Source organism: Natator depressus, chromosome 6 (assembly GCF_965152275.1).
Source record: "Natator depressus isolate rNatDep1 chromosome 6, rNatDep2.hap1, whole genome shotgun sequence".
NCBI classification, from domain to species: Eukaryota; Metazoa; Chordata; order Testudines; family Cheloniidae; genus Natator; species Natator depressus.
The window spans coordinates 26,766,759-26,790,736 of record NC_134239.1 but is presented as its reverse complement, the minus strand read 5'-3'; the positions used below and the strand labels follow the sequence as shown (position 1 = coordinate 26,790,736).

The 23,978-nt window shown below is 41.2% G+C and overlaps 1 protein-coding gene across 1 annotated transcript in view; it reads left to right on the top strand.

The window, feature by feature from the left end:
• The window catches only part of TRPM5 (transient receptor potential cation channel subfamily M member 5), a 71,338-nt gene that overhangs the window by 5,786 nt on the left and 41,574 nt on the right, over nt 1-23,978 (top strand). The window contains 5 exon segments of the mRNA XM_074956665.1: nt 8,827-8,900; nt 11,314-11,467; nt 17,958-18,138; nt 19,976-20,142; nt 22,438-22,618. Of these exon segments, the coding sequence (XP_074812766.1) occupies nt 8,827-8,900; nt 11,314-11,467; nt 17,958-18,138; nt 19,976-20,142; nt 22,438-22,618 (757 nt within the window).

The following is a 23,978-nucleotide window of genomic DNA, read 5'->3' as shown; positions in this document are numbered from 1 at the left end:
AGGTGTGCTGGCAGCTGCTGTTAGAAGAACTACTTCATGGGCAAAGTTAGAAAAATATTACATGTAGAACAGTGCAAACTTCATTGTAGTGCATCTGTGACGGACAGGTGTGTCTCTGAGTTTAAAGCTTGCACAGTTGGCTGTTTATTTGCAAATGAGATCTGGACAAAGGTGAGACTCACCAGCCCAAATTTTAGAAAAGAAGGACTTTGGGATGTTTATATAATTATTCCAGGAACACTTTTTAGTGCATTCAATGGCTCTGACTTTTAAAGCGGCTGAGCACATAAAGTGCCAACTGAAGTCAATAGGAGCTGCACATACTCAGGTTCAACCTTCAGAAAAACTCAGACATCCTCTTCCAACTTGTGCTAGAGGTCTGAGCTACAGTGAGGCTTTAAAGTGTCAAAGGCAAAAGCTTAACATAAGACTAAATTATGGAGTCATTACCATGCCTGCATAATAAAATATTTCAATATCAAGGAGTGCATAAAACCAGATCAACGTTTCTGCAGTTTTGCTTTATTTTAGAAACAAAACAGATTATTTTCCTGAGGTCTGGCATTTTAAAGCCCACAGTGTCTCTGCTTTATGCAAAAGGGATGCTCACTTTTGCATATACTTCCTCTTTGAACTGCACATAAAATTTGCTTAGTTTAGTAAACAAGTTAATGCTATAAAATAAGGGAAGTTGTGGAAAAAAAAATCAGTCTAACAATAGAGGCAAAGGGAATGGTTTTTGTGATAATTGCCCTGACAAGAGACCTAGACATAAGGAAAGATTTTGTGGGAGTAAAGAGTTTAGGCAAAATTATTTTATCCATTTTAAATGTGAAACAAGGTATTTTTAAAAGATGGACTTAGCATCACTTTTAGGGTGGGGTTTTTCTAAATTCCTTTGCCTTGGCCTAAGTCTGTTTCCATTGAAGTCAATGGTTAGTTTCAATTGGAACAGAGTTAGGCCAGTGCTGGGAACTTTTGAAAATTCTACTCTTAAGTTCTGGAAGTATAAAGATCTAATAGATTAACAACAAAAGACAGATCTGAGCATAGCCACAGCAGACTACTTCAGGCCTTTCCTAATTCTGAATTGTTGTTTTTATTTATCTTATGGCCCTTCCTCCAATATTCTGTCCATATGACAGTGCTCATATACAAGTCAACTTCAACTAAATTTTTCCGCTAAGATTTTGTATGAGATCTAACCCCACTCCACCCCATACTGGTGATTCTGTGTGGAGCTGAAGAACCCACCACTGAAAGGGGTTAAATAAAAGTTCCCACAGCGTACTAAAGCAAATGTAACACTTCCCCTCCCACACCCCAGTATGACAAATGGCTTTACCAACTTTACCAACAATATTATGGTTTGGCTGTGCCTCTCTGTCATTCTCTTCCTCTGACCTCCTACTTCCTCTGCTTCTTCCATTCTTTACTACCCTGCCCTTTTTTCTTTCCATTTTCTCTTTCCAGCTTTTTCCCCAGCATTGATTCACATGTGAAACAAGCTGATTAAAGTCCACACGCAAATGTTTGTCGACTCACTAAAATGACAATATTCAAATATCCATGGGTTTTGTTTACTGCTTTCAGCTGATGATGTTGGAAATGAAAAGGCAAAGTATATGTATTTGCATTAGCATTTTGCACACTAGTTTGTTCAAAAGGAAGGGAACTTTTAAAGGGATGATGTCAACCTGCTTAAGAATCCAATCCCAAGCTCCCTGAAATCAACAGGAAGACTTTAGTGAATGTTGGATCTGGCCTTAAACCTCAAAATTTATCTACAAAAAGGAAGCAAAATGCCATGCAACATGTTCTGTATCAAAAATTTAAAACCTCATTTCGTTCAATAACAAACCTCTCAGCTTCTATATCTTTTTCTGTTCTTGGGTTATTTCCTGTTGATCTTCTCCTTCCTTCCCTCCCCCCTATTTTTGGGTGCTCTCTGTAGTAACTATCTACACATACACAAACACTACAGCTATCTTTTACATAAATTCCATAATATCAATCTTCCTATAACGGAGACTGAATAATTTCAATTAACAACATAAGTTAAAATTTTCAAAGGTATGTAGTAACTCCAAATCACTTAGGCATGTTTGAAAATGTTAACCATGGTTTCTGAATTTGCTACTTTATTGATCTGCCACTTCGTGTAGTTTTGTTTTGAGTCCCTTGCTTCAGCTGATGTTTGCCATCAGAAGATTTCTGGGCTTGGTATATTTTCTGGAACTGTCTTTGTCAACTTCCCTAGTTAGAGACTGTATTTTCACAGTCATTGCCAATTTAAACCATAGCCTTTTTATCTAGGATTTGAACCCGGATCTATAGGGCTGCAGTTATGTCAGCTGAGCTCAGCAACTGTTGCACTACATTTATGGTATAACTAGAACAGTATTTAAATTGGATTTTTAGATGACGCAGAGGAGCTGACTAGAATAGCTACACTTTTTCATATTTATTATTTTTTCCAAATACAACAAATGTACCAACATACCAGATTCATCATAATACACAAAGTAAGTAAAGAGGGTTATGATGAAATGAGGGGAGGGGAAGTGCATATCTATCTTCAGGGTCTACATTAATCAGAGTCTTCTAAAAAGTCAAATTCAAAGCAATTTGGACTTTCAGGCATTCCCTTTCTGTCGTAGCTCTACTCTCCACATCTCAACAAAGTTTCCTCCACCCCCATCTATTGGCACGTTATCACTGCTCTCAGCAGATTTAAGTGAAACACTATTAAAAAGAGCTGCAGCCATAGGAGCTTTGTTTACAGAAGCTGCACCAGTGTTAGCACTGGCGAGCAAGATTTAGAAAATGTGTATAGTGCAGACAAGACCATAGGAGCTATCCATTCTTCTGCTTCATCAACCAAAATGAGGTTTAGGGGAGCCACCTCTGCTATATTTTAGGCAATATCCTACCACAGGGAATACTTTCTGAACAAAAGTAAAGGGTCAGGGTTGGCTGGCCTTGCTGCCAAAACCTAAACCAATGGGGACATGGCTTACTTATCTATCCCTCTTCCTCCTCATGGCCTGGAAAGCTGTTAATTAAAAGCTATGACCCAATGAAACTATGAGCCAAATAAAATTGATGGGATAGCTCCTGCTCTCATTGAAGTCATGGCAAAACTTCCATTAACTTCAGTGCAACAGGATTGGGTCTAAGGTATTTGTACACACTTACATGTCCAATTAACTCTGCTTCTGAGTAGGGCGGGGAATCTAACAGTGACTGAGTCAGAGTGGGGGTGTAGGTGAGAGCAGTGTCCTACGCTCTCACTCTGCACTGGTATATAGGAGGAGTTAATACTACAATTAGACACTGTGAACTAATGACCAGCACACTCCTACTCTTTCAGTCAAACAACTCCAGACAATTCCCTTGTGGGCAGCTAACACACACCAGGGGGAAAGACTGTATAATAAAAAGGATACAGCTTTCAGGTGACATCTGTAGGCCTTGTTGTGACTATTGCCTGGCTGACTCCATCTTCATTAAAGTTCAGACTAAGGATTTGTTTCCATGAACATTTAGTGTACGGCAAGCTTGGGTGTAAATCTGCCAGGCAATAGCTGTTCATGTGGCCCCTGCTGGAGAGCCCTAACCTAAAGAAAGGTTAGTGCTCGTCAGCAGGCTCCACACAGAGAGTTGGTCTGAGGCAGGCTAGTGTGGGGTAGATTCATATGCTAACTTATCGCGAACTACATGTTCATGTAGACAAGCCCAAAGTTATGTAGGACCATGTGTAAAAATGGTTCATGCTCAAATGACTCCAACACATGCTCAAATCCCACCATGGAGATAACCCAACCACGGACTACGTCGTCCACTCCTGTAGTAAAACCCAGAAAAAGGAATCTTTGTAGGCATCCCCATCATAGATCCACACACACACAGAGTGTTCCTTTGAGGGAGCAGGGCATTCCCTCTACAGAATGAAGCTGGATTGATCCCCAAATCCCACAGGATTTGCAGGAGGTCAGAACCATCTACATTCAGACCCAAGCCTCTGCGCCAGCTCTGGAGTCCCAGGACCCACACCCCTCCCCAACTGCCAACTCCCTGTTGCTGGGGCTCCAATGGAGCTGTTCTATTTGGACTCCTTACTCCTAGGACCCCCTTCAGAGGAGGATCCCCAGTATGAAGCGGGCTCTCTGGGAAAGCTATTGCAGCCTGATGCCTAGGGAATCCCAATGATACCAGCAGGGGAAGGATGCTGACTACCCACTCCCCATCTCCCACTTGCTGGTGAGGATCACAACCTGCATGGAGCACCTTCTGCAGGAAGTGGACACATACAAAATGGGGAACAAACAGGCTAGGCAGTAGTACTTCTGAAAAGTATCTGGGGGTTATAGCGGTTCACAAACTGAATGGTGAGTCAACAAGTGTGATGCTGTTGCAAAGACGGCAAATGTCATCCTGGGATGTGTTAACATGAATGTCACATGTAAAACATGGGAGCTAATTGTTCTACTCTACTCAGAACTGGTGAGGCCTCAGCTGGAGTACTCGGTCCAGTTTTGGATGCCACACTTCAAGAAAGATGTTAACAAATTGAGGAGAATCCAGAGAAGAGGAACAAAAATAAGAGATTTAGAAAACATGGCCTCTGAGGAAAGGTGGAAATAATTGGGCGTGTTTAGTCTAGAGAGAAGAAGACTGGAGGGGGACATGGTAATAGTCTTCAAGTATGTAAAAGGTGATCAGTTGTTATCCTTGTCCACCTAAGGTAAGACAGGAAATAATCAGCTTAATATGAAGCAATGGAGATTTAGGTTGGATATTAGGCTTCTAATTATAAGGATAGTTAAGCACTGGAACATGTTACCTGGGATGGTTATATCATCTTTGTCCTTGGAGGTTTTTAAGAACAGGTTATACAAATACCTATCAGGGATGGCCTAGATATACTTAATCCTGCCTCAGCACAGGGCAATGGACTGGATGACCTCTTGAGGTATCTTCCATCCCTACATTTGTATGATTTTGTAATAGGAGGGAAGGTGCATTTGAATCCTCCCCACTTCCTACCCCCTTTCCATGTGGGAGCGGGACCCCTTTCCACCTGGATTTAGGCCTTAGTTCAATAAGCATATGCATAAGTGCTGTACTGAATCAGGGCTTAAATGGGCACCGTCTTAACCCATATTAAGAAATGGCTTACACAACCCTGTGTGACAGCCTGGGTTCTACCAGTAAATCCAACTGGCTTGGACTATTACATGATTGTATACACCATTATATAACAATCTGGCCCTGCCTACACACAAATACATTATAATGACACCTAAAAGTGTGCTATAGCCCAGGTATGCTGGGTGTGCTGGTAGTACTTATGGAATAATTTACATCATCATGGGATACCATAACATGTCTGGGCCTTGTCTACACCAGCCACCGGTGCCATTCAGAAACATAGTTCCGGCCAACCGTTTGCTTGGACCAAGACAGATCTAGTTTGGGTCCTGTCTGAGCTTCAGTGTCCGCTGTGGTAGGGACCAGTCACAACGTGGAAGCCCCCAACACAGGTAAATCATGGTTCAGGACTGGCAGTCTGGGTGGTAACAAATTGTGCTATAGTATTAGGTCATGGTATTACAGGCCCCAATCTCATAATGGCCCGGTCCTGACAGCGTGCCTTTAAAAAACTACTTCACTCTGAAACTTTTCACAGAGATAGTGACTCATGAGACTGGATCACACAGTGAATCATTCACACTTAGGCCATCACTAGGTATAAATGATGTTGATTTATGTGTAGGTGGCACTGACATTTGTTGTTGTTTTTTTTAAATTGTATTAACTTGCTAGGCTAGTTTGAAATAGTTTTCTGGGCTATTGTGTTTCGATTACAGTCTAATTAGTCACATTCTTTCCATGGACATTGGAAACTAAAGACAATGGGAGTATCCAGGTCAGGATTTGACCCACTAATATTAATACCACTTATCTTTTTATATAGATAGTAAAGTTCTAAAAAGATTTATTTACCTAGACCTGATCCATACCTAAAGTAAGGCTGTCAAATACAGTGTGTTTGGGCTTTGGGGTTGGTTGGTTTTTAAATTACACACACACACAGATTGGTGGGAAAGTCTCATTTCACTTCTTCCCCCCTACTGCTCACCTTTTAAAATCAGTTATTTTTGTTTAGATTTGGGCATCTGTTGGCCTCACAGAGAGTAGAAAAGCTCAGAATTAGAGCTCATTGAAATTTTAATTGAAATTTTAGGAGGGGAGAAAAAGCAAAATATTTTCCCCCAGGTTTTTCAATCAGTTCTGCTTATGGCAAATTCCTCTCTCCTTCTTGGAAGGACATGTTTTTAATTTTCCCCATCAGTACATGGGCTAATCTCCCGTTTGCCACTGTCTGCCTTTTCTGATTAATACTTTTCCTGGATCCTTACAATCAAACAATGGACCTCATCCTAAGCTGATGCAAATCAACAAAGCTCAGCTGACTTCTGTGGAATATGCTGACTTATACCATGTGAAGATCTGGTCCAACAGTGGTAACATGGTGCACTTGGAGTCCAGTGCAGTTTTAGGGCTGGATCCAATGCCTATTGAAACCAATGAGAGTCTTTCCACTGACTTCAAAGGGAAGCATTTCAAGAAGGTCCAAGAATAAGAGGAGCCCAATGAAATTACAATTAATTGTAATAGATCATTAATCAAAACATTGTCAATGCAAGGTTTGTTTTGTAAAGAGCAAACACCGACCAATCCAGGAGGAAATAACAGAATTTATTTTTGTTTCTCCTCTTCATTGCTGCCTAGCATATTAAATACCTAGGCGAAAATGCAACTCATTTGCTGCTCTATGTTCAATACCTGCTAGAGTCCCATTGCAGTGCTTAGTTTCAAATAAAAAGCAGGCACTTAAAAGAACAGTGTTGTGTTCTAGCTCAGCACAGTGATGGCTGACCACGACAGTGGTAACTTTAAAATAAAGATAATCTGTACTCATTTAGAAAACTTTAGGGAAGGTGAAGAAAACCTGAGGCTTCTGGTAGGTATTTCAGTGTAAGTCCATCTCCATTTTGAAAATGGAAACAAGTGCAAGTGATCTGGATGCTAGGATGTTTGCATTGTACTGTGAATCAAATGGATTCCATTCCATAGCTGCCTGGAACAACAAATGCAAAACAGCAGTGGCGCAAAACCAGGGTTGGACATTTGCATTTGAAGGCAATATCTGCAAATGGTTTGGATATGATCTTTATGGCAAATGAGTCATGCTATTTTCATGGAGTTTGTTTTCATGTTTTTGCTGAATGCACAGAGTGCCCCTTACAATGTTGAAGTTCTATGGCCTCTGTTATATAGGACTAGATGATCACAATGGTCCTTTCTGGCCTTAGAATCTATGAACGTCCCCTCCAAAAAGCATTAAATACAAAAGCAACATTTACTAGTTTCATCAGTTACTGCTTGTCACAGTGCTATGCCAGACACGCAACAGAATCAGCATTTAAGTGCAACCATATTAAGAGTCCAACTGACTATTTATTCCTGGGTGATTAGAGAATAGATACAAGGGGAATAAGTAAACACTGGAACTAGAGTCAGTTCTTACTAAGAAATGCAGTGCCATCTGCTGGAATTATCTGCAATATCACCTGGACAAGATGCACAGGAAGCTAAGACATTCCATACCAGAATAGCTCAATGTCTCATCTAATCTGATTGCCCACTCTATATATGACTGCAGGAGGTACTTGCATGGATGCCATCCTGAATTGTGCCCAATTTCAGGGTTGATATTTTGCCACTCTGCTGTCAGAACCACCTTTCTTGCTTTGTATAATGCAGGCATGCCTTCCTGGATCACAACCGTATCCGCTGGGCAGCTGTACTGGTTATTACTAACATTGGCTCCAGAATTATCAAAAACCAGGCCAGTGATTGAAGCCCCCATGTCTTGATCACTGTATGAATGTCCTTTATTATTGCCCCACTGTTACCTATCTAGTCTCCAGAAGAGCAGGTCACATGTAGGGTCACAGAATTAGTGTCAGTCTAGGGGATTGTACCTGTAAAAATAACTATCCAAATGCCAGACAGAAACTTCTGTTTATAACCAGAGGTTGTTAATAGGGTTAATCAGTGGATACCCAGAAAGTATACGTCTCACCATCTGAGCATCTTTGTCGTGAAAAAAAATCCTGGATAGAACATGCCCAGAGTTTGGATAAATTTAGATCTGGTTCCAGACCTGAAATTTGTGATGTAGGCCCATCTCTAAGGCCCAAACCAACCCTCCAGATCGAAATATCCCCAAACTTTGGTCAAGTTTGAATCAGATTCAAACTTTCAAGATGAGTCCAAGGAGGAGTCTTACTACAATGCCATAAAATATAGCAGATACTTTTGATTAACAGATTTCCATCTAGCCTTGGGGCTATATCCTGCCTTACTTCCTGGCCTGCATCTACTATGGACACTAGTAAGACTTTGTCCATGGGTAAAGGATTGTAGGTGAGTTTTTAACAATAAAATTTCTCATAATCACGTTTTACTTCCTTGTTTATATAAAATTATTGGGCCCAATCTACCAATACCCTGTGCAGTCATTTGCACCAGTGGAAAATGAACGTCACACGTTACCCTTTCTGATTTGGTAGTACTTTGCCCAGGTGTCAATAACTGTCCAGGGCCATAGTGAATGCGGCCTTAAATTCACATTATTAGTTCAAACCTGTATTCTCATCAGAATCTTTTGTTCAGTGAATAAATTCCATTGTAAAAGGATAATTGCCAAAAGCAAATTACAGAGTATTCTAAACCAAATGTATTCTTTTCCAGAATATTGTCCTCAAAGTTAGAAGAGAGAACAGAATCTCCAATGACAAAGTGGATTTAAATAAAATAGGAGTTTGGTGGTAATATGGTGATGATCTAAGAAAGGGAGTGAATCTGAAATCCCATTATTTAAGGTAAATGTAATTCGTCTACAATGGAGATTTTATAACTTCACAGGTAGCGATGGACCTGAACCAAAACCCTCAGATCCAGATACCTCCAAACTTGAGGGAAATCCATATGCATGTGGCCAGACATAGTTCTCATATTCCTCCCCCATCCACAACTCTCTCCTGTTAATTCATTATATAGCCTGAATTTTACCATTATTTGTCTGGCAATCAGTTACTGTGATTATTTATTATTTGTTTAGAGCCAACAGAGTGCTAGGAGCTTGACAGAAGGGCATGAAGACAAGGCCCATGCTACAAAAATCTCATCATCTAAACAGATAACATACAGATGAGGGAGAAAGTTTGGAAAGTGACCAAAAGCAGCAGGACTGAAGAATGAAGACGAGCATATAGCTTGTAGGTCCCATGCTTTTTTAAAAATGAGTTATGTATCAGCAAACACTTCACTGTGTGGGATGGGGGACTTCACAGAGAAGGTAGAAGCATGGCAAGCTGTATGAAGGAAGGGTTGCAAAGCTGTTTAGAAGTCAAGAGTGGGAGCAGGCTGCGGAAGGGACAGTTACTTAAGGTGGAGAGAATAGAAAGAGGGAATGTAAAAGGAGAAAGCAGAGAAATAGATATCATGCAGGCTGTGCATGGGACTTGAAGAGGAGGACAGCATGCTTACATTTGATGTGGTAAGGCATGTCATCTTGAAACAGAATCTGTTCATTTACAGGATTTTTACTCTCTAACCACTCTAGCCTGTTATTCTAGAAGCACTCATGAGTGCTGACTTGCTGGCACAGACCTCATTTTTTAAAAGGACGAAGAATGTGGAAACATTTGTTTAGTAAAAAAAAATAATCCACATTCATTATAAAAAAGGAGACCTGGATTTTTCAGTCAGTTTTTGGGGCTTGTGGACTCTGGCAAAGTCTTGTTAAAAGCACTGGGGAAGTTGTTGGTTTTTGTCATGGATATACGCACAAGATTTGGGCATATTCACTTTTAATAACTGATAGTTTGACTGCTTGTTTCTTGAAGTCACTCACAGATGGGCTGGCAAGTGTTTCATTGGAATAAGCAGTAGTTGTGAGGAAAATGCTCATTCACAAACAGAAACTTCCAAGGGGATGACAAATACAAAAAGGGAGGACAGGTTGAGGCGTGCATAGGTATTTGAGGGATACACTTAGACACAATTTTCACACAGGTGTAGGGTGGTTTTGCTTTTTTCAACCCTAGCATGATAGATTATTAATCATCTTTAGCCAGTCTGTGGGAGAGTAGCAGACACATGACAAACAGATTGCACTGACTGCATTGTTGGTTTAAACCCCACTACATAGCATGGTTCCATTAGATTCACACAGGTTAATGCATTTAGGGACGTCTCATGGATTTTGGTTATAGGTGAGTTTCTGCAACATTGGGAGCATGCTGTCTTGGTGCGCTTTCCCTCTTCTGCAGATGCATATCTACATCCACGTACGGATGGGAGCGTGGGACTGTTATGTTGTGCCCAACAACTACAGACCATTCAAGTCTCACAGACTGCAAATGAGATACATGTAATCAGTGAGTCATTCTCATGAACAGCAGGGCTGAACCTCCCCCCAAGTAGCTTCAGGCCAGTACAAAAGCATCAACTTTGTTATTTTGGGTTGCTACACAACAGCGTAGCATCAGGGTAGCACAATGGGATGATAACACCAAGAAGTTGCAACACAAACATTGCTAGTTGCTGCCACCACCACAGCTGTTGTTTCATGCCAAGGCCCCTCTTTTCAGCTTGAGACCTTGGTTCAATTCCTGGCTCTGCCGTAGATTTCCCATGTGACCTTGGGCAACTCACTTCAAATCTTTGTGCTTTGGTTCCCTAGCTGTAAGATGAGTATAATAGTACTTCCTTTGTCTCATCTAATTTGATCCTAAACTCTGCTATATATATGCATAATAGGAGGCAGCCCTCACGCCACTTAGCAAATCGGACTCCAGTCTTAGCTGTAACATAATGTTATGCTACTGCTGTAACATATTAACATTAAGACAAAATGCTAAAGCAGGGGTAGTCAATAGGCGGACAGCGGGCCAAATCCAGACAGCCAGATGCTTTTGAACAGACTCCAAAATCTTATAATTATTGTTATTAATTTTTTAATTATTTTCTCTGGTCTGGACCTTGACCAAGAAATGTGGACCTCAACAAAAAAATAACTGACGACTCCTGTGCTAAAGGGTAAAATAGGGGAATACATATGAACGCTTTGAATGAAGATTAATTGTCATTTATTAACTTTGGTAAATTTTTTGACTTTCCCAATCTAACCTGAATATTTTTGAACTCTCATCTTTAAGTGCTCCATTATTTCAGAGAATCTATCTACAATAATTATCATACCACTGCTCCAATGGAAGACACAGAAGCCAAACTTTGCAGTAATGTCAAAGAAGAAGCATTCAGAAGGGAATTGCCATACTGTACAGGAGAAATTGACTTCATGGCTTCCGGAAAGAAACGTGGGAAGGTATGATACTTCTCCCATTAAGGAACTTCAGGCTCTTGACTTCTATTCCTATTGTCAAATTATTTGGTTTGCATTACAGTAGTGTGCAAAGGTCAAAAACAGGAGCAGGGCATCAGTGTAGGGTGACCAGATGTCCCAATTTTATAGGGACCGTCCCGATATTCAGGGCTTTTTCTTATATAGGGACCTATTACCCCGCCCCCATCCCAATTTTTCACACTTTCTATCTGGTCACCCTACATCAGTGCTATGTGCTGTACAAGCCCATGTGAAGTCATGGTTCGTGCCCCAAAGAGCTTACAATCTAATTTAAAATAAGACACAAATAAATGCAACAAACCAGAAGAAAGGAGGGGGGGGTGACAGTAATAAGATCACTTAGCTACATAAACAAGCATCATGCACAACTGGATGGCTTTGAACCATTTACACTTTTAGTTTATTTTACCCTTCCCAGCTTTGTTTATTTGCATATCATTTGCCTATTTCAGCTTCTGCCCAATCAATCTATTTTTTAAACTTCTACTTATTTAAAACATTTTTAAATGTACCCTTTGCCTATTTATTTATTGAAATTCTACCCTGACTTCATCCCCCTGCACTTCCAGAAGAAGTTTCTGTTACCTTCTGCCCATCCCATATCCATAATCTCGGTCTTGGATGCTACCTAGTAAAACTCCCCCGAGTCAAGTCCTCCACAGTCACTGAGACTCCAGAACTCCTCTCCTCTTAGACATTCAACAAGCCTTGTGCTGATGAAGGCATGGGATTCTGAGCAGATCCTCAGCTGCTGTAAGTCAGCATAGCTACTTTGACCTAATGAAGCTATACTGATTTACACTAGCTGAGGGCCCCAAAATGTGTAAAGTGCAAAGTAATGTTAAGGTGAATCAGTGGCGAAGGTGGGAAGAGGATTCAAGCATCCTAGGCTCCCAGCCCTGTATTCAAACCACTAGACACCACTGCCTCTAGGGCAGTGGTTCTCAACCAGGGGTACGCAGCGGCCTTCCAGCGGGTATGTCAACTCACCGAGATATTTACCTAGTTTTACAACAGGCTACATAAAAAGCACTAGCAAAGTCAGTACAAACTAAAATTTCATGCAGACAAGGACTTGTTTATACTGCTCTATATACTATACACGGATATGTAAGTACAATATTTATATTCCAATTGATTTGATAATTATGTGGTAAAAATGAGAAAGTCAGCAATTTTTCAGTAATAGTGTGCTGTGACTTTGTATTTTTGTGTCTGATTCTGTAAGCAAGTAGTTTTTAAGTGAAGTGAAACTTGGGGGTAGGCAAGACAAATCAGACTCCTGAAAGGGGTACTGTAGTCTGGAAAGGTTGAGAGCCACTTCGCTACAGGACACATACATGCATTTGCATTCACAATCATATTCAGCCAAATGACACCTTCAAGACTCAGGTGTCACTTATTACCCAATATACAACACAGAGAAGGAGACAACCTCATCTATGTCAGTCACCTATTTATTTTTTAAACTTTGGAAGGTGCTCAGATGCCACAGCAGTGTGTGGTTTAGTGACCATACAAAGGTAACAAACTCATGCATTCAAAATAGGCAGATGCAAAAGAAAAGGGAGGAAAGATACAAAAGTACAGTGGGATTTCCTATCTAAACTCCAACCACAAATATACTTTTAAAGTGGTTACTAGCAGCCAAGATTAAAAAACGTGACTAGTGATTAAAAAATTGCTACGACTTTTAAGGGGCCTGATTTTCAGAAAGGGCTGAGCACCCATTCTCTGAAACATCAAGCACCTTTAAGATGTCTCAAGTTGGGCATTAAAAAAAAGAAAACAAAAAACAAAAACACAAAACCATACACACACACCAAACAGGTTCCCAAAAATCACAAGGCACTTTTAAAATCTTGGCCTATGCATAGCTCGCTATAAATGTGCAATACAAAATAAATTAAAACGGATGATCAAATTCTATGCTGCATCTCTCTGGAAGGCACAGCCCAGGGGACTTGTAGGTAGGAAACTTCTGCCTTTCAGACTGTAGGCTGCTGCAGGACCAAAACAAACAGTCCCTGATGTTATTTAGGCAGCCATAGGAGCTGCTCTCAGTTATAGCAGCCTCCACAGCATTACCAGACCAGCCACAGTGGTTTGATTTGTTTCCCCATCCTTGGTTCTATCCCCAGCACGCAACAGTATGCCAACAGGCCAGCACAAGGCAAGGACAGGTGGTCCGATACAAAGTTTATCCCTGGGGAATCCTCCCTGGCCTCTTGTGGGCTTCTTTACCATCCTAATACACCATCAGAATAGCATGTAGGGGCTGGAGTCCCTCTTGGAGTCTGCACCCAGAAGACCTTATAACAAAATTAAGATAAAAAGAGAAGGAAGCATCAGATTCATGGAGGCAATGATAAAGGGTGTTAATGATAAGATCACACAATGGCTTGTGTGAGTGGTGCACATGTTGAGAGTTATATAGGTTACTGTTCAGTAGATTTTTAAAAACAGGTTAAGGCTTCCTTGAAGAAGCATATTTTGTTGGAGGGAATATGTATAAATAGATGGTTTTAACACTTTTTCTTTTGTTTCTGTTGTTTTGTAATTTGTACCCGTCCTTATGTAAAAAACAATACCTTCTATAGTATACAACAAAAGCCTTATTGGAAGCAAAACAGTATGTGATTTAAAGTGCCATAAATAAATGTTAAGTCACTGGTACTTCCAAAGCACATTGCTATAGAATGAAGACAACACACATGAATACCCCTAGGAAATTAGATCATAATTATGTATCAGAGTATGTCCACAGTTGAATGGTGGCTGGGAAAGCTTAGTACAATGGGGTTATGTGGTTGCAGTCCCTTAGTTTTAGTTTATAACAATGGTCTAGTAGACTTGTATGTACTGTACTCTTCTGTTAAATATTTTAAGAGCTGAGGCTCTTCGGTTTATTTCCTCTGGCTGATCCTATTGACATCATTGATCTGTTTTAGACTTTTAATGCCAATCCAATGATGAAAACCATGTATCATATTTAGTAAATACATCATCAGAGAAATCTTTGCCCGTTATTGAACTCTGCATCACTGAATTATCAACAGATTATTCAACAGAAAGTAGAAATCCAGCTCAAGTGAAGCCAATGGAAAAGAACATAAACTAAGGCAGGTCATGAAAATTAGGAAGGCTAAGAAAGTATTTGAAGAGCAAATAGCCAAAGACATAAAAATAGACAATAAATAATTTAGGTAGTGCAGAAACAAGAAGTCTGTGACAAAATGGTTAAGCCCAGTGGGCTCCACAGGAGTCAAGACTGTGGCTGAAGAGGACAAGGGCATTGAAGAAGAAGAAGAAGAACTAAATAATGCATCAGTCCTCACCACTGTGGATATTGGGGAGATACACAATGAATAATTAACCAGTAGAACTCATTGCCATAGGAAGCCAGTGAGGTCAAGAACTTTACAGGATTAAAAGACATAACTAGATATTTATATGGATAACATCTAACACATTTGTTTATTTTGTTTTTTTAAAGGAATATAAAGCCTCATTCTTTCTGTACAAAAAAAGTCAACTGCTAGGTGACGGAGGTTGGGCAGACACTTCCCTCTATTGGCTGGTTTTTCCATAATTGTCCATTACAGGGTCTTCTGCATCTTCTTCTGAAGTATTTTGTACTGGCCAGTGTCATGAAGAGTATTAAACTAAAACTTGTGACTTTGGGCATCACTTAGTCTCTCATTCTCAGTTCCCCATCTATGAAATGGGGATAATAGCACTTCCCTACCTCAAAAGGGGTGTGGTGAGGATAAATACACTGAAGATTTTGAAAAAAGAAAAGGAGTACTTGTGGCACCTTAGAGACTAACAAATTTATTTGAGCATAAGCTTTCGTGAGCTACAGCTCACTTCATCGGATGCATTCAGTGGAGTGAGCTGTAGCTCACGAAAGCTTATGCTCAAATAAATTTGTTAGTCTCTAAGGTGCCACAAGTACTCCTTTTCTTTTTGTGAATACAGACTAAACACGGCTGCCACTCTGAAACCTGAAGATTTTGAGGTGCTCAGGGACTATGGTGATGGCTACCCACGCATTGATCTGATCTGGCAATTCCTATGGCAGAATTGCCTCAGCAAGGTCTGCAGGATCAGTCCTAACATGTGGCTCTGTCAGACTCACTGTCCTAAAGTGCTTCCTCATGGCAAGACTCAGCATTGCAGTCCCTCTGCTTCACTATCCCCTCCAGACTTCAGTGGTCTGGGCTGTGACATGGCCCTCCGGCCAGGTCACACAAAGAGAATCACATCTTCCAGAGTTTGATAGGTCAGCCCTGCCTGGGACACCCACCAGCTTCTGGCAGAGGCACCTGTCTCAATTTTTGCTTCTTTTCATCCGTACGAGAGGCACAGTCCTTCAGTTTCCAATACAAAGCCTGCCCCTAGGCATAAATTTATTCACATACACCAGTGCGGTAATACCCTAAAATCTTGTAGGTCAAACCATTCTCCAATTTCTGTAATAAACATACAAAGTGGGATTTTCCCATTCCTCTCTCCAGGGAGATCGCCCTCACAGCACCCACTCAAGAGTCAATACCAGCAGCACTTTGTTCCCATTTCCATTTGCCCCCCGATCAAGGGCCCCACTCTCCAGCCATCCCTATCGGACAGTGACCAATTTCTTCCTACCTTTCATTCACTTCTTCACCCAGAGGGCTCCCCACTCCTGCAATGTTTTACTCCTGCAGACCTGCCTGCAAGTTCTATCCCTGCTCAGGGGCACCCACAACAGCTTTCTTGCTTCTGGGTTCAGCTCTTCTGACCAAGCCGGATTTTCTTCGGGTTCTCTCCAACACTCCTGTTGCAGCTCCCATAGGAGCTCAGCTTTCTCTACTGGATCTCCTGAAGCTCTCTCCCAAGAAGCTCCTGCCAGCTCTTCATTGCTGTTCCCTGCCTCAGAGTCTGAGGCTGCTCTCACCACACCACCTCCTGCGTCTGACTCTTCTCAGGCTCTGACTCTCCAGGTCTCCTTCCCTCTAGGGCCAGGTGCCCTCTCAAGCCTAAATTGACCAGCCACAGGCACATTAACCTCTTCCTTCTAAAGATACGTCTACACTGGAATAAAAGACCCATGGCCTGGCTGCAGCTGGCCCAGGTCAGCAGGGTTGGACTCATGATGATTGGGCTGCAGGGCTAAAAATAAAATAAAATAAATAAAATCGCTGTGTAGACATTCAGGCTCAGGCTGGAGCCGGGGCTCTGGGGCCCTCTCCTTTCACAGGGTCCTAGAGCTCGGGCACCAGTCTGATCCTGAACATTTATACTGCAGTTTTACGGCCCTGCTGCCCGAGCCAGACTCAGGTGACCCAGGCCAGCCACGGGTATTTAATTGCTGTGTAGACATACCCTTAAAGGGCCAATGTTACTATTACTCTGTGACACAGGGTGTCTAAACTCAAGGAAACAAAATCTCTTCTGCCCTCCCCAGACGCTATTCTCTGCAGTCTCTTTCCCCCTCTCCCAGCCTCTGCAGATTTCTTCCTTCCTCTTTTACAGAGCACCACTTCACAGGGCTTTCTCCCTGGACGCCTGGTTCCTCTCAAGCTGCTGACCCTCAGGGCCTCTCTCCTGGAGTCTCTCTTTTCCCAGGCCTGCTTCTGAAGTCTCCTTCTCCCCAGCTGCCTTCTTCCTTCAAGGAGAGTCCCAGGGTACAAACTCCTTCCTACAGACCCCTCTGTGGTTCCTTTCCCAGAGAGCACAAACTCACAACTACCTCTCTCTGGGGTCACCTCTTTCTTGCCCTATATTTACAGGAAACATCCAGTCTGGTTCTCCCCAGCTGGGTCTAGTCCTTAATGACCTGTCTCCCCTGGAGGTGACACAGATTGGGCTAATTGAGTTGTCAAGCTCCCCTTAAACTCTGTCACTGCCGGTGTGGGGTTTGTACACCCCAGCACAGGCTTCCTGTCCACAAAAGGTTTTACATCCTACACCACCTTTACCTGATATGCCAAGTCTCGCTCTTCTTGGAGACAAACTCCTTCTTTTTTTAATATTAAGGTCTATCAGTGAAGTATTTCACTGTTATGGTGAAGGATTTTTCCCATCTGTTCCAATTATATACAGAACATCTCTGACCCATCCTCTACAGTAAAACTGTAATTTGATCAACACCAATCTTGCTAATGACCAGGTATATGAACCATTTCCACTAATGGGAGGACAAAGGGGAGAGAGAGGGAAATCACATAAAAATGATGTTGAGGAAGAACAAGTCAGCATCTCTTCATGTTCTGATGCCTCCAATGCATTGGAAATCACTTTACAGTGGTTTGAAGGACAAGAAGAAAGAAATGCAGTGTACCACACTGCAACTTATGCTCTGTATTTGCTGTGATTTTGAGAGGTATCATTTTACCAATTAGTTTGTAAAGATAGGGGTTATACTGTACTGCTATCTTGTTACGCAGTGCCCTTTTGTTTATTACAGTTTGTTAAAGTTCCATGTGCCATCCATCCTGGAGTTATATTTGATATTATGATCAACAAATGGAACCTATCTGCTCCCAACTTGGTTGTCTCTTTAGTTGGAGAAGAAGAAAACTTCCAAATGAAACCTTGGTTACGGGACACCTTAAGAAAAGGACTTGTAAAGGCCGCAGAAAGTACTGGTTGGTTCAACTTCTAAAATTGGGAACTTAATTTCTTCTACCTCCGCCCTAAAGAGTCCCCATCCAGCATTTGCCAATCTTTCATCATTAATTTCAGTGGAATAGCTCATATGCATAACAATTAAACACATGCTTAAGGGCTTTGCTGGATGGTGGCCTACACCTGTATTAAGATATTTATTAATGATACAAGTTACTGCAGTATGACTACCTCAATTATTTACTACTTCATCCAAATTACTTCAGACAGTGGTTCTTGCAACTGATAAACATTTGAAGTGCAGTTATGCTCTAAAAGGTGATGGGGCAAAAAAGTGTCCCAGTGGGATCCATATCAATTTTCTCTCTCCAGCTCCCTAGTAGTGGTAGGATTTTCAAAAGCACTCAGCATTGGCCTAACTACACTTCCATTGAAGTCAGTCTTGGCTGCAGTGGGAACAGAGTTGAGACAAGAGAGCACTTCTGAAAAATACCACCTGAATCTCTTCACCTTATGATTAAAAGTGTGTGTTTGTGTCTCAACTGGCAGCCCATCAAACTCAACCTGGAATCTGAAAGTCAAACTGACCTATTGTGGGTATCACATCCTCACCATTCAAAGAATTTTTTATTGGAACTGAGTTGACAATTTTGTTAAGTGATGCAGAAACCAGAAGAGAATCTGGCTCACTTTACCTGGTGTTCACTGCAGGGCTAACAGGAATGAAAAGTATTTGAAACATTGACACAATAATTGGCAAATAGGACTCTGAATACACATCTGTCAGTTAAGAGGCCATTTTTTCTTGGCCCCTATGAGCATAACTGCATTTTGAAGTTTATGAAGTGCTTAAAGCATACTTTAGTGCTCAATATAGTATATACTCGGTTCATAGTGCTTTGCTGGTTCAAAGGGGGAAAAAAAGTCACAGTGTCGTTTTGCTTTTCATTACTAAAAAAAGCCAAGCACTAAGGTAGTATCAAAAGTACCATAAACAGAAATAGTTATTGAGATCATTGCAGCTTCTATTTATGCTTAGTATAAACTTCCTATGCTGCAAGTCATCTCAGTACCTACAAGTGGACACTGCTAAGGACTCTGGCTTATTTTTATTTTACTTTCCTTTTTGTCTACTGACACAGTTTGGGGAATATGCTAAATCATTTAGTGAGGGGGACCTCAAGTGGTTTGGTTGTCACTACAGCATCCAGGTCTGGTAATCACCGTGGCTTGCCCTAGGCACATGAAGAATGAACAGAGCCCGGCTCTTTTGCGGAGTCCGCTCTCCAGTACGCCAGAGAGCAAGGCAAAGAGAGTGTCAGATACTTTCCCATAGAGCTAAATGGAAAACCCCTAACCCAGCAACTCATCTAACAGCCATTTCCAACATCACACGATCAGTCCTCCCAATTTAGTTCTTCATCCCAACTGCAAGATGCCACCTCCCCAGTTCCCACCCCCCTTGCCCCAAGAACTAGTACTGCCTCAGATATGCAGACTGTCATATCTTTACTTCCAGTAATATCATTCCGCCACTAGATGATTCTCTGTGCTCCATTGAACATCCCAGATGAGAGTATGGTCCCTGCTAAACCAAGATGACAAAGCTGGAACATGTTTGTTTGTACCTATCGTTTGTCATTGCTTTCTTTAATAAAAGTGTCCTGTTTAGTACAGACTGTGATTCTATATGTAATGACACAAATTATCGATATCCACTAGAGGCCTCAAAGATCTGACTTCTCAGAGGCCCGAAAAATATCTAGAGCCAGCCTGGACAGACACATAGTTAGAGGTACTTATATACCAAATGGTAAAGCAACTAACTCCATAATGTTCTTATTGAATTAATTTCAGGTGCCTGGCTCTTTACCAGCGCTCTACGTGTTGGAATAACGAGGCATATAGGGCAAGCAGTCCAAAATCACATGCTGGCTAGTACTTCAGCCAGAGTAAGAGTGATTGCAATAGGAATAACTTCACTGGGAAAAATTCAGCACAGAGAGATTCTGGACAATGTAAAGGTATTTTTCTCATAACACTTACAGTATGGGGTCATTTAAATATGAACTGCCTCTCCAAAAATAATTACTAATGGTAAGCAGCAAAACAATTGAGCTGCCCTAGATGACAAACCCAAGGAGCAAAATGAGAATGAACAGGAAAGATCTGAAATTATATTACGATCATAATGATTTTGCACCATGTGCAGGCAATCCATAGATATCGCCCCCTGCTTAACAAGCAATGCTGCAAATATCCAACAGGTGTCGGTATTATACATTTGATTAGTACAGAGTCCAGGAGAAAAGTGCTGACTTAAGAAGAACTTGGAGGAAGAACTTTTTTATATATGAATAGGATACCACTAATACTTTTTGCTTATGTCACCTTTTATCTGAAGATCTCAAAAAAAAATTTTTTTTCCCCTTATGAAGTTTGTTAAACAAACAATTCTATATGATAGGGAACCTGAGCCAGGCAGGTTTAAAGCTGAAGTTGTCATTAAGTGGTCGTTGAATTTGAATGCCTGTGATTTTTGGTGCCCCGCTTAATATACTTTGGATCTGAATTTCAGAAGTACTGAGCAACCCTTGTTTTATCGGCAGTCAGTGGGAGCTCTGGGTGCAAAGCTCTTCCGCAATTAGGTCCAAATGGTCCCAATTTGAGCATATAAAGTCAGTGACCTCTTTTGAAAATGTTGGCCCAAATTACTTGCCCAAGATCATAAGTGACCCAAAAGCAGAGTCCAGAATTTAATCAGGGTTCCAATTCTGCTGTTCTGACCACACTACTGCCGTATCTATTATAGTCTGAGTGTAACAACAACAAGGTAGATGTGTTTATGATAATGAGCAAAAATCTAGATCTACACGGTTATGTTTCTGTGTATACACAGAAGAAGACAGCACAAGAGAGCCAGTTGCAGATCCTTGATCCTGGGGCTAATTCTTCATGTTTTTATTGATCAGTTAGTGTCACAGATGTGCTCAGTGCCTCATCCTTGGCCCCAGAGAACAAGAAGGATCTGGGCCCTTCAGGAATACACCTCGACAGTTCCTTGTGACCCCTGGCCAAACTGTGTCATTAGAGGGCTTGGTGTTGCAGAGGGCCCCTAGGCCTAGGATTTGGCCCTTGGCTACTGAAATGTGCTCCTCACCCTCAGGCCCCAGTCATTAAATTATTTATATGGTACCAGTGCTGTACACAGAACTGTCCAGACACATAACATGACATCTCTAGCCAGAGGATCTAAACATACAAAACAAAAAGACAGCAGGAGGGAAGGGAAAAGGAAATCAACAAACAAGCAAAACAACTGAGCAGACAAATTGGCTGTATCTTGCTAGAGCCCAGTGTTAAGTGTCAGTGGGGAGGAAGGGGAACGGGAAGAGGCGTGTGTTTGTTTATTTATTGAAAACCATCCTACTGCAATGTGAGCTAAATGAAAGGATCATGATGAGAGAAGACAAGAGAGGTGGGCAATCCTAGTTTGAGTTGCCACTGACAATACACCCAAATAATAAACAGATGCACTCCAGGAAGAAGGGATTTATTGCCAGAATGGGGCAAATTATATGTGTGTATATAAAGCTTTTGTGCCTAGACAGTGGTTCTCAGCCTTTTCTGGGCAGTGACTCCATGTTGCAACAAAAAAAAAGTTTCAGGACATCCCACCCATCTGGTCATGGGAGAGGGGAAGAGGGAGAAAGAGGAAGGGTTACGCACTCCCCAAACACACACACACACACTTTTTGTGACCCATTCCCCAGAGAGTGCAACTCCTAAGTTCAGAACTGATCGATTAGACCATGCATAGTCTTGCCAACAAAGTAATGCTGCATAGTTTGAATGAGTATGTACATATAGTGCACTAAATTAACTGCTGGTGTAAAGACAGACCTAATGCAATGGAAGTCCATGTAAATGGGGGTATTTCCATTAGCAGAGACTTTGGTCCTTGGAACCCTTCAGGCTCTATTCCCCAGTCATCAGGGTTTGTAGCCCTTGTCATTTGTCTAAGATCAGAAAAAACATATTTCCAGGAGTTCTGAACTGATGCCCCCATTACAAACAAGATGTTTGGTGTCAATATATTTTGCAGAATCCAAAAGGGAGACTCAGAAGACTTTATTTTTCTACCGGTGCCCAATCTGGCATCTTTTACACAGATGCCATTCTCTTTCTCCCAACTTATAAAAGAGACTTTACTGGAAGTGTCTGAATATTTATTTTCTTCTATGACATAGTGCAAAACCACTAAAATCAGACAAAAATAGAAAATCTATTTTATAAAGATTAACCTCTCTCTTTTCTAGAATGAAAATCTTGTATGCTACAAGTCAGATGATAACGGCCAAGGGCCACTGTACTCCCTTGACAACAATCACTCCCATTTTATTTTGGTGGATCAGATAAATCCAGATGAGCCAGATGGAACTACTAAACTACGGCTCACCTTGGAGAAACACATTTCAGAACAGCGCACTGGGTATGGAGGTAGGTAGATGCAAAAGAAATTAATCAAGTTGTTAGCCAATATGTATATGTTATACAAATTGCACACCATATCAATATGCATTAAATATTAGCAAAGTTTTATATTTGAATGATATTATGTTCATGTTTGTTCATTCATGCTAAGTATCCCATAACTCTTTGTAAAGCTAAATCAGCTTTGGTATTAGCAAATGCAAAATCTGTCAGAATCAAAATACATTCAATCTATGTCCTACTATAGGTATCTTCATGGAAACTGGTTTGGAATGTAGTATCCAAAACAGAGATAAGATAAGAAAAGTACAGAACAAAAACAAGTTGAGCAACTGTTACAAAGTGGTGGGTTGGATTTTAGTGACGTGCAAAGAATTTTGTAATTCTTAAAAACATATTATAGATACTAGCTGAAATGCATATCTTTGACGCACACCTTCTGTGTAAGGTGACCATGCTGGGAGGTAAGGATTGGTTCTTGGAAGGAGGGTACTTATGTCTCCTCTTCATATTGTACTGCTTTGACTTTAGACAATACATCTGCTTAAGTTCGGTTATTTGGTCTCTTGAACTTTTTTAGGAACAAACCACAAGTGTAGTCAAACAACTGGCTACACCTTTTAGTCAATCAAGTTATCACAATATTCATACTCTAGTAACACCTAGAGCCTCCAGCTGAAATCAGGGCCCATTGTGCCAAGCACTATACATACATATAGTAAGAGACGGTAAACTCCTAGGGGCAGGGACTGTCTAAACAGACAAGACATAAAGGAAGTATTATTATCCACTTTTAATTGTTGGGAAATTGAGGTCAAAAAGGGATTAAGTGACTTACTCAGGGTGACACACAGAGCTGGGAACTGAACTCCCACATCCCAGTCTAGCTCCTTAAGCACAAGGCTATCCTTCAATGCTCAAAGCTGACATGCAAGAAGCTTTAAAGAACTGAAAATAAATGTAGATTAAGTACCCCCAAATAACAGCTATAAGAGAGGGGCATTCAGCATACTGTACTATCATTTTAGATCCCCCCCAAATTCATGGATTGCTGGCTCTCACTCTAGGAGACATGACATCCATCATGGAACGAGGGGCTCGCTGAAATGCTCAGTCATGTCCATTTACTTGAAGGAGAAATTCAACCCTGTAAAGACAGTGCAAGGTCCATGCACCACTTAAAACTACTTAAGCCCTGTTTAAAATGGGACTTAAGTGTTACATAAGGCCCCATACCAATCATCCGCACAGGGGGAATTCCATCCATAGTGGAAAGTGTTTTCACTTCTTCTTGCTTCTATATCTGCAGAGCTAACGTAGCTAACAGAAAGTGAGCTAGATAATCTCTCTTCTCACTCATCAGAAT